At 33.7% G+C, this 12,365-nt stretch overlaps 1 protein-coding gene and 1 long non-coding RNA gene across 8 annotated transcripts in view; one reads left to right on the top strand and one right to left on the bottom strand.

The window, feature by feature from the left end:
- Nbea (neurobeachin) overlaps window positions 1–12,365 on the bottom strand; it is a 496,782-nt gene that overhangs the window by 196,820 nt on the left and 287,597 nt on the right. For all 7 annotated transcript variants that reach the window (XM_090342258.1, XM_090342251.1, XM_090342252.1 and 4 more), the window contains one exon: window positions 629–772. In XM_090342258.1, the coding sequence (XP_090198384.1) occupies window positions 629–772 (144 nt within the window). The remainder of the gene's footprint in view (window positions 1–628; window positions 773–12,365) is intronic.
- On the top strand, window positions 53–11,145 carry LOC150057071 (uncharacterized). Its single transcript, XR_016537129.1, has 3 exons — window positions 53–126; window positions 660–801; window positions 11,126–11,145. It is a non-coding gene; the product is annotated as an uncharacterized LOC150057071 (long non-coding RNA).

Genomic DNA, 12,365 nt, shown 5'->3' with positions numbered 1-12,365 from the left:
ATTAGAGTCTCAAATTGGAGTGAAACTAAAAGAAAGGTTATTTGAGACATACCACAAATGGTCACTGAGGATGCTGTACTCAACCTTATACCAGCACCAGAACTGGATGAAACTGAAGGATGGAGGGTGAGAATGTCTACTAGAAATGGGGAATTAGCATTATGAGGGTAGAGAACAAAAGAACAAGAGGGAGAGGCTTTACAAAGAAAGACAGCAGGGAGCAAGTAGCAAATTCGTGGTCACCTGGCCAAAGCAGCTATTCTTTATAGAGTTTTACAAGGTTAATAAACCCGAGGTCTACCCTCCTGCCCAACTCCCAGTGACACAGACAATTACGTGGGGACAGTTTGCACTATGTGTTATTTCTCCCATATAAAACGTGGCTTCTTTTTGCATAGAAAGTTGGTGCTATTCATTTATTGTCAGTCAAATGTACATTTGTTGGAAAGAAGATCCCAATTTTCTTCAATACCAGAATATGTGATATATTATTAACAGTCACACGACTGAGCTGTGACAACTACTGGCACACATTTATTCACTGGGAGACACTGATTTAATGCATTAGATTGAGAAATTTCAGTGTACTTATCACAACCAACAGGGAAAAAAGTATTTTAAGAGTTACCTGCAAGATTGTCGATTTCTTTTTCCTGTAGAAGACTGACTGCATCGTCATCTCCCTCCAGCATGAGTTCTGTCTCTGCGTTCTGGTTCACTATTGCTTGACTTCGGAATGCTTTCTTGGACTTCACTACATCTTCTTCGGTTCCTAATCACAATGGAAATATAATAATTTAGGTCATTATAATTGCTTTTGTTTTCAGCGAGTATTAGAACTAACTGGATATAATTACAGAACATTTTACAATTATTTATCTTATTAGTAGTCTATGAGAATGGTCAGATTATAGGTGATTGCAAATCATTACATAGATCAAAGGTCATTTCACAGATGAGAAAACAGGTTATGGAAGGTACATCCTTTGGAAAGGGATCTATAATCCATATTTGAAGACTTTTGTTCCACATAAAATTTGTACCTCATTTCCAGTTCAGTCTTCTGACAATAACAGATAATTGTTACATAATTAAATGGTTCTGTGAATTAGGTAATTAACTGACCAGCTGTCTTTTCACAATAGAGTAGATAAAATAACCAAGAAAGCATTTATTTTTTTAGGTTTTCTTTTTTCATATAATTTTTATTGTAATTAATAGAAGGGTTACATTATATTCATCAGATAGAAGGTACATTACTTCACATACATTGATACCCTTTCTCATGTCTTGGTCATATCTAAGGGGGAAGTGATTGTCACTGGAAGCTATAGAAAGGTAAAGTTAGGAATGATGTTAATATATAGATCTATTTCACAAATGAACTAAATCCTGATGGGGGGAGATTTCCTTAGTTGGGCATATAAAGTAACATAAAAAACAAAAATAAAACATAACAAAAATGAAAATAAAGTAAATTCTGACTTGCCATCAATATATTAATCAATATAAAAATTGGAAACCCATGTATTAACATCTCTCATGGATATACTGCTTAACAAATATCTCCATTATTTACATTTAAACACCTCTTTTGCCAGGGACAATGAATCTGAAATTGCATGTGTATGTGTGTATGTGTATTTAGTTTATATATTCACCATTTAGTTTATGATTTTTTAAACTATATATGTGTGATTATGTACAAAACATTCATATGCATATGTCCTTACACATAGATATCCTATTTTAGATCATTTGATGCTGAAATGCAGTGTGAAGAAAAACAATGTATCTGCTTCAAAACCAGCATAATTAGGAAAATACCATCCTATCTTATTTAGTGTGGTACAGTACTTGTGAAATCAGTACTTGTGGGGTTGTTCTATTTTACTTCTAGGTGATGGCATGATGTTGCTATACTGGAAACTGCTCCTTCCAAATCAGGGAATATCTTGGCCAAATTTCTCTACAGTTAAAATTCACAATGTTCTCGGTTAATTCCCCCATGCTCAAACACAGAATCCCAGCAGCCTATAACTCTCTGTTGAGGTTTGCTCAGATGCATTTTAGGTGTCATAAAACTCGTTAAAAACAGTAACAAAAACAAAAACAGTGCTATCCTTCACGTCTTCCTTCCTTCCCTTCCTCCCTCCGTCTCCTCTACCTCCTCTTCTTCCTTTTCCTTCATTCTCCCCCCTCCCCACCAACCTCGCAGGTGCTTTTGTCAGTGTCAGAGCCATACAACCTGAAGCAACTGACTCAAAGGCCATTGAAGTTTCTGTGAAAACACATGGTAGTGATTACAGCCATTATAAAAGTACAGCAGAACTCATCCCAACTCAGTCTGGGTAACAGTTTAGAATTTAAAGTGATAGATTGTTAAAAATATGTTTTGACAGATACTTCAGAGACAGATACTATTATTACAAATCAATGCTTCATTGGAAAGAATAACAGGTGTAAATGTGTATTCTTTTTTCATTGGCCTATAGATTTTTTTATTTCTGTAATAAATGACTCAGAATAGATTCCCTGAATTCTTCTGAACCTTATCCTAATTTTATTTATTCTTTGTATGTTAGGTACTAACTTCACTAGATAAATTCAGAGTTTGCATCATTTAGCAGAGACAAATACAATGATTAGTATTCCAGATGTCTCCTACGGCTTTCATGGCCATATTTCTAGGTATCTACCTGGATGAATATTGTTAGCATTACTTCCCTGAGCTTATTTGCTCCTGCTCCTCTTTAGAACAAACCACTTAAGCCAAACCAATGACTGAGTAACTGCCACTGCCCTAGTGCAAGTCATCATTTTGCCCCAGAGGTTTCAATTGCTGCCTTAATCCCATAACCCTCCTGATTGCTGTCAGCATGGCTACTGTAAAGCAGGAACTAGAGGATGACAGTTTTCTGCTTAATACTTTCTATTAACTCCTACAAATTAGTAATACTCAATGTAAGAGTTATGCTATAGTATAAACCTGACTCCTCAGTACATTTGATCAAGGTTTATTGTCTACTTATCTGTCACCATTCACATTATCTGTCACCACTCCCCGCTTCAGCTAGTACTGGTACTAGCTTCTAAAATACATCAGGCTTTCACATCTTTCTTTACCAGTACTGTTATCATGAGATATACTCCTTCTTTCATTCTTGGCTATTTCTAGCTTGCCCTTAAAATACCCTCCTTTCAACTGCGTCTCCTAGCCAATCCATGTCAACTTGGTTGACTTGTACAGGTAGAGTCTGTTCAGTGTCTGCCTTCTTCACTTCTGTAGCCTTAGTGCCTTGTACCCAGCAGGAATGAAACAAACATGTGCTGAACTAAGTTCATGCTCCCCATCGAATTCTCTTCTCTGATTTCTTAAGGCAGATTTCTTTAGTCTTTTTCTTTACTTCTGCCATACCTCAAAACCCTGCTACTAAAATACAAGTAGTGTAACTGTGTGCATATTTACCTGTTAGTAGCCCAGAAACACTGACTAAAAACAAGTTTGTGTTCTTGGTACTTAGCTACTGTCTATCACATAGCAGGCTCTTATAATTTTTATTTTATTTTTTATTTTTTTGCTAGTCCTGGGGCTTGAACTCAGGGCCTGAGTGCTATCCCTGAGCTTCTTTTGCTCAAAGTTAGCTCTTTACCGTTTAAGCCACAGTGCCACTTCTAGATTTTTCTGAATAGTTTATTGGAGATAAGAGTCTCAAATGACTTTCCTCCCTAGGCTGGCTTAGAACTGTGATCCTCAGATCTCAGCCTCCCGAGTAGCTTAGATTATAGGCATGAGCCATTAGACCATAGCTGGTTGCTCTTATAATCTTGAATAGATGGAGACATAATGTTTTCCTGTAAGTCTGAAGTCTCTGAGATATATTAGAACCTTAGAGACACATTTCAGTGTGGAATGAACTAAGAAAAACCTGTGTCTTTATATGAAAGGGTACTCGGTTCTTTATACAGAAGTCAATGAAGTCCATTAAGTATGACAGCCTAATAAATTAAGGTTTTCCTTGTATCGGGAAAAAGAATGCAGCTATACAACACTATTTTGTTATCAAAATTATATCCTCCTAATAAGGAAAAGACAGAAGGAAGAAGAAATAAAACATATCTTGAAATTCCAACTTTATACCCTTCAGTTTTAAAGCACTGAAATAGTCATGTCTTAAAAAAATAAAATAATCAAAAAAACCTGTGAGTACACTGAGGTTATCAACCTTATTAAGTATTATCAGCTTGAAGTTCAGTAAACGTTCTGATTTTCTGGTACTACCATGGACATTTATCTAAATTAAAGTATATGAGATCTAAAGGTGCTTTTCAATCACAATATCCTTTATGAATTAGAGTTTCATTCATCAAAATTACAGGAAAAAAGAAGAAAGGTCTCAGAGGGCTGTCTCATTACAAGGCTTGTAAATATGTCCTTAGAAAGAATTGGCTTATCACCCAACAAATCAAAATCTGATTTGTAAGGGAATTTATTGGAGATCGTCTGTCTTCAGAAGACATGTTGGACCAAGTGCACTTGCTGGTCTCTTCAGCCATTCATCAAGAAATTAACAAGCAAATACCACAAGCCTTCAAAATGCCTTAGATTAAAAAAATATAAATTATGTTTAAAGCTAGATGAGACAGACATGTAAGTTTATTCCTTACAAAAATTTTATGTCATAAAAATTTAGTTTTAGGGGCTGGGAGTTTGGCCTAGTGGTAGAGTGCTTGCTTAGCATGCACGAAGGCCCCGGTTCGATTCCTCGGTAACACATACATAGAAAAAAGCTGGAAGTGGTGCTAAGGCTCAAATGGTAGAGCTCTAGCCTTGAGAAAGTCCAAGGACAGTGTTCAGGCCCTGAGCGCAAGCCCAGGACTGGCAAAAAAATTAGTTTTAGATGAAAAAAATGTCACCAACTTTAAGATTAATGAAGCAAAATCCCAAATCAGATGTTTTCTTTTCATAGAATGTTACAAATACCATACAGTTAAAAGCATTATATAGCCAATATTTACCAGTAAAGATGCATACTTGAAGAAGGTCTATATGTAAAGTTGTTATCTAATATTTGATGTTGCATTGCCTGAACTTAAATTTCACTTTTTCAAATTTACTCTTTAAAAAAAAATTATGTAAAACAAAGTACTTTTTTTTTTTGCTAGTCCCAGGGCTTGAACTCAGGGCCTGAACTCAGGGCCTGAGCACTATCCTTGAGCTTTCTTTTTTTGGAGGGAGGTGTGTATGGTAGTTTATTTTCTGTGTGTGCTACTATAATCTAGCAAACTAAAGAAGACAGAGGCTAGTGTAATAGTGTTCATTAGAAAATATAATCAACAAGAGGTATTAAATTGATTGATTGATTGCCAGGGATTGGTTCACCCAGTCTCAGAGGCTGAGAAGTAACATGTTCTACTTTCTCAAACTGGGGAACCAGGAAAGCTGGTATATATTTCACGACTGGTTTAAATGCCAGAAAACCAGGAGAATAAATGGTGCAAATCCAGGACAGGATGTGATAAGGTGTTTCGGCTCAACTAATAAATTCGGACAAAGTGGGTAAATTCTTCCTCTGATTTCAGTTTACTCTGTTCCTCTTAAAAGACTGTGTGGCATTCAACCACTCTGGGGGAAGATAGCCTACTGAATTCACCATTCCAAATGTTAATTTCAATCTCAAACCCATGGAGCTCATGCAAGCCAACACTGTTATCCTTTCTTTGATTCTAACCATTACCTTACACAGGTTTTTCTTTGTAGATAAAAACACACACATTTCAGCTAATCTCCTTTCTGCTTCTTTAATACAGAGCACAGATAAGAAACAATCCCTTGGTCAAAAATTTTGTCCTCTAGTTCCCTGGTTTCCATTTCATTCTTCATAAAATCTTCTCAGTCATCTTTTTTGTGGTTTCAATTTGCATATTGTAATGTTGTAAGATCACTTTCAACTCCTGAAGCATTGCAAATGTAGTAGCTTAGCTATTCTATGGACTGGTCTGCTCTGGTACTTGAGATTTGTCTTTACTTTTGGTGTCAGTAGTTGCCAATAGTCTTTAATTTTGTAGTGAGCATTACAATTTAAAAGGAGTGTCTTTGGGCTTTCTTAAGGCTAGAGCTGTACCACTTGAGACACAGCACCATTTCCAGGTTTGTCTATGTATGTGGTATTGAGGGTTCAAACCTAGGTCTTTGTTCATGCTAGGCAAGCACTCTACCACTAGGCCAAACTCCTGGCGTCCAAAACAAAATATTTTTTAAAAGTGAAATAACAAAAGAATGAAAATATTGCTAGTACTATTACTATACTCTATTAATATTATTAGAACTAAATTATTGTCATTTTAAATATGTACTGTTCTTTTTTAAAAAACATAAGCAAAATAAAGAACTGACACATTAGATACTTTAACTTATTTACAAACGTATCTATTTCAGATCATCTTGAATTTTCAAAAATTAAGGTCAAGAATTAATTCATTTTCTCACTTGGTTACCTTCTACTGATAAATATAAACAATGTAAAGAGAAACAGCACATAGTAGTTTATACTGTTTAGGAAATTGGCATATAAAACATCAATAATATATGTGGACATGCATGTCTCTGATATAGATATATCATATATATATATAAACACATTTGCAACCTTATGTAATCTGTATGATTTATAGTTTATGGTTCACAATCTAGTCCTTGAATATACAGCTTTACTAATTTAACCCTTATTCCTCTTTACAACTTATTTTGCTCAAGACCTAAATGCTTTTGTCAAAAACCTTTCAGTCTGGTATATTTAATTTCCTTTTTTAATTTTTATTTTATTGTTGGGGTGGTATACATTCATCAAGTAATGGGTACATTACTTATCGAACATTGTTACTTCTTCCCATGATTTTCTCCTACTTTCTCTCCCCCACCCCCTTGCACTCATCTTGTTTTTTCCCTTACCTTCCCATTTTGTATATGTAATTTCTTGTACTTGTAATTTTCTTACCTGCTTGGGCTTCTCTAATTTTTATATTTTAGAAACACGTCATAATATATTTTCATTATTCTTTCCTGAGCCTTTTATTTAATGTCTTGGTGGACTTCAGTGGATTTGTTTTTCTTTACTACTAGATACAGAACCCAGTACAATTGTACATGCAAGGTAAGTGCTCTAACCTGACCTATGTCCCCAGACCTCTTAGAAGACTTTAATTTCCACATGTAAATGTCAAATAAAGTGACAATGAACACTGCTCAGTAAGCACATGAAAGCATAAACAAAATTCACCTATTAAGCATGTCCTATACCATTACATATTATTCTTTGTAGGTCCTCTGTATGCTTTTCATAAATAAGAAAGTTGAACTATGTGATTATTATTTCTTCTTATGCACATTAAGAGTTAAAAAAATTCAAGCTGCTTTCTTAATTTCATTTTCTAGTCTATTAAAAGAGGAATAATTATCTTTCAACATAGCTCCCATAGGATTGTTAAAAGGTTAAAGATGATGGATTCCTAAAGATTTTGATATAATAAAGCAAATTAATGAATATTCAGATTATAATAGGGATGGGGCATAGAACAAGAGGTAGAGTGCTTGTCTAGCATGTGCAAGGGTCTGGGTTCAATTCCTGGCAATATACATAAAAATATAATATAAAGAATATAAAGTAAACTGACAAAAGGTATAATCAAAGGGTTCTTTTTTTATAATAGGGGGAAAGTAGCTAATTTGAGAATTAGAAGCCCAGAAAGAGCAAGCATGAGTCTAAGGTCACAGTACAATGCCTAACCAAATTAAGGTATTGACTAATGGTTTCCTTTCCTTTAGATGCATTAGATTACTTTGCAACATGCTTTCCTAACAGTCTGTTTATATTCATTAAAATGAAATATGAACCTTAGGTTTCTTTACTGTATTGGACTGCCCTTGAGGATAGAATATGCTAACAGCAAAGGTGCTATGGAATACTTTTCACACAAAACGGAGTATAAGCTGCTATATTTAGTACTCTCTTTTCCTATGCCATTTTATTGATTAAAAATTATTAAATAAAATTAGATGACTATGAACGTTTTTATTGTTTTTTTTATTTTGTATATAGTAATCATAATAATATAAAGTTTAAAAATCTGAGTATTTTTAGGAAAATTTGCTTGCCATATAAAAGCTAGCACATTTAATATTGGGTTATTTTTCATCTCTCTAAGGAAATCTTAAGTAAAATGATGGGTACAATGGAAATTTATTTTAATTTTGTCTAAGTGTATGGTCAGGAAATTCTAATGTTTCAAAGTATCTAGAAATTAATTTCACAAGATGGCATACTTTTTCAAAAGATATACTCTATTGATTATATGCCATTTCATGATGCTTTTAGCTTGTTAATGCGCTTAGAAAAAAATCTACCCTTATGAAAATAAAAGAATATACTCTATTTTTTGACCTAAATACTTCCTTTAAAAGTTTAATGATATCAATATTTAGGAAAATGTTAAAATAAAGATTACGTTTCTTATTACAACTTAAATAAGAGCAACAAATATTTTTGCCAGCCAGTGCTTTCAGTAATTCTAAATTAGGTTATTTAACTTCCACTAAAAGGAAAAGATTTTAGGATAAATATATCTTTCAAAAATTACATTTCTAGTGACATGATCTCCTTCATTTATACATATGAATCAATCCATTAGTGAGAAATTTACAATTATGAACACTTGAAAAAAAGGATGAAAGCATGTTTTTATTATATTGTTAATATTTTATTATACTAGAAACTATCCCTCCAAAAACTTTTATGGTGATCTTAGTGAAGCTGTGAGATAAAACTATTAGAAACCTTGCTGGAACAACTAATTACAATCAAGTAAATATCTGTATTTTAATTCTAAATTTAACCTTGTAGTTTTAGTCAGCAGAATACAATAAAGAATGCCTTAAGAAACATAAATGATGATGGAAAAGGCCACTTGTCTACTGAAAATTAAGAAAAAAAATTTTTCTTGTAGAGTTTTCTTTTTTAGAAAAGATACATTTCAGTAGAAAAATTCCAGTGGTATAACATGTTAATAATAATGAATAAAGCACTACAGTAAAAAGAAATACAAGAAGTCTCAAACATCTTATACACTATTTTTATTTGTTCTGTTGAATCAGAAGTTTCATTTTAGCCATATTAAATTCTCATATGAAAAGATTTCCACAAATGAAATCAGTTGTTTCTTTTTAAATGGATTATTTCTGTTTGCTGTTTGCAAACATACTGTAACTAAAAATTTGAGTTGTTATTGAGCCAATTTAATAAATATGGATATGAAATCTACAAGCCATCAAATTACTCCTTTCTTAGTTGTGGTATTTTTGCTGTAACTGAATTGGATCTAATCATGATTCCCATGTAAATTCATTTTTGTTCACAGAGTATTGAGTAATCAAAAACAGCTATTAGTCGTACTAGCATAAAATGAAAACCTCTAATACCAGGTTCAAATCTATGACAAACCTGATCCTTACCCGAATCAGTAATACTTATGGTCTGTTTTTAGTACATAATTACTTAAAATTAGAGTATGATATCATTGTGATTAGACCATAGAACTCATACAGACTTTCATTTGTTTGAAGGAGTTAATGTATAATATATAGCATACCCCCAGGCAAGGACCCTGTAGGAAGCTGGAGGAAAAAGGTTTCAGTCGCTAGTAAACACGCAACACTTGCAATCTGGATAGTTACTAAGGTTCATTGCTCATAGAAATTATTCCAAGTGTTAAAACTTATTCAGATCATTTTTGCTTGTAACAATTTGCTGAAATTTAAGAAAGAAGAAAATGGCTACCTAACAGCAACAGTCATTGCTCAGCAGAAAAGGACATCAAGGACACTTGCAAGTAAAAGAATTGGATCAATATTAATGTGATTTTCATTTCATGCTTCCCCAACTCCAGTAAGCTGACAATATACTCTGATTATGTGAACTGCCTCAGAGTAACACAGAAAAGGTTATTAGAGCAAGAGGTGGAAATGGAATGCACTTTTTATATTGACAGGCCTGCTAATAGAGTATACTGATTTTAAAAGACATGCAATGCATTTTTACAATTTGTTTCTGACAGCAAAAACTAGAATTTCATTTATTCCTAATTCAAAATATTCATATGTAAGCAACATCTTTTAGACAAGAAGACCAACAAAGGGGACATTCACAAATAGCACCTTTAAAAAGAATGCAGTTAAAAGGTACAAGAACATGTCATTGACCTTAAATGAAACACTATGCAAATATGAGATTTTAACTTAGTATTACTTTCTTAATGGACCTGAGACAGAAAAGTGCATTCTATGCTGAACATTTGATAGTATATGTATACACATATTAATATATATTATACAACATACTAATACATATATTAAATATATACTATATGTTAATATGTACATATACTATATATATATGTATATATTTGCCAGTCCCAGGGTTTGAACTTGGGGCCTGAGCACTGTCCTTGGGCTTTCTCAAGGCTAGAGCTCTACCACTTGAGCTCCAACACCATTTCCAGCTTTTTCTACGTATGTAGTACTGAGGAATCAAACTCGAATCCTGATGCATGCTAGGAAATCACTCTACCACTAGGACAAACTTCTGGCCCTAATAAAATATATTCTAAGAATATAAGCGATGGCAAGTATCAAGTATTTCTGAAGTTTCAAACAGGTATTAATCTGTAGAATTTTATTATTCATGAGGTAAGAATAATTTTAATTATTTAAATAATAATTTTAATTATTTAAAATAATTACATTAAAATGATTACATTAAAAATCACATGGTACGTTTTACTTGAAACAAAATCATTATGAAGCATATTGAAAAATTTGGCCACTTTAATACTATCTAGACATTATAAAGAGTAGGGAGACATTATAAAGAGTAGAGATGGTCTATTATTCATTCATCTGAGTTAACAGTTTGAGTTTATTGTATTGAGCCTTATGATACAATAAGCACAGGAAAAACCTAAATAAATACATCGCAATGATAATGAGAGCTATCTTCATTATGTGTGTGTGAGAGAGGAAGAAAAAGAGAGAGATGGATGATATCTCCTTTCTTTGTTTTCCTATTTCTAGACAGAAAGGAAAATAAAGAGAGAAGGGAAGAGAGAAGACAGAGAAGAGGAGGAGAGTGGAAGATACAATCAAAAGAAGTCTACATCAAGTGTGCAGAGAGGGTGGTGACAGATGAGTAAGAGAATGAAAGCTAGAACTTAGAATGAAAGACAATTGAACTATACAAGGTGAAAGAGGGCTGAGAGAATGGGGAGTCTTTCATGGGCAGTGGGTGACATTAATTTCAGGAATAATGCTTAGTTTTACTTTTGGAAAGTTGTTATAAAATTCAATGGGAGAAATATATTTTTAAAGTTTAGGACTGTGGAAAATGGAAGAGGAGATGTTTTGGACAGGTAAGGAACTGGCTTAGAGACAAGGAAGGCAAAATAGTAATTAAAAGTATTTTCTCTCTAAAAACTATTGTATATGTACCTGATCCTATCACCTGGAAGTAGAGTCGGGAGGATCTCAAGTTTGAGTGCAGGCTCAACTACACAGAGAGACCCTGTCTTAAAACAACAACTACAACAAAGTAACACACCAAAACATTAAAAATATGTTTTTATAGCAGGCACTGAGGGCTCATTCCTGTAATCCTAGCTGCTAAGAAGAATCTTGGTTCAAAGCCAGTTAACTCTGAAAAGAATTCAAGACTTCATCTCCAAAATAAACAGCAAGGAGCCAGGCTGGAAGCATAGTTGAAGGGGTAAAGTATCAGCTAAGCAAGCAAGCAAGCAAGCAAGCAAGCGTGAGGCCCTGAGTTAAAATCCTGGTAATGGCAAGGAGTAAGGGAGGAAAGGAGGAAGGGAGAGGGAGAGAGAAAGGGAGAGGGAAGAGAGAACTAAATGTTCTTAGGTGGTAAAAAGTCAGTATTCAGGAGAAGCAGAGAGAAAGATAACTGTGCTGTTATAACGATGGCAAAAATCTCTCAATATTCAAATCTACAAAGTTTTCATGCTATTCAGTAAGTGCTTTTCAGTTCACACTACTTGTTATTCTGAATGTGTTTAAAGTCTACATATTTTAGATACCCAACACAAAATAAGTGGCTTGTTAGAGTATTTATTAATATGAAAATTGCTATGTATCTGAAGCATCATTTTAAGTATATTTATAACATAGTTTTATCTATGTTATTTTGGTGTGTGTACTGGGGCTTGAATTCAGAGCCTGTACACTGTCCCTGAGCTTATATGCTCCAGAATTAGCACCATCAGCACTGGCCTTATAATAGTTACGAAACTAAAGCTCTGAGGCC

The sequence above is a fragment of the Megascapheus bottae genome, chromosome 11 (assembly GCF_031878675.1).
Source record: "Megascapheus bottae isolate mThoBot1 chromosome 11, mThoBot2.hap1, whole genome shotgun sequence".
In the NCBI taxonomy this organism is placed as follows: Eukaryota; Metazoa; Chordata; class Mammalia; order Rodentia; family Geomyidae; genus Megascapheus; species Megascapheus bottae.
The sequence above is the reverse complement of the archived record's forward strand: the minus strand, read 5'-3'. Positions and strand labels throughout refer to the sequence as shown.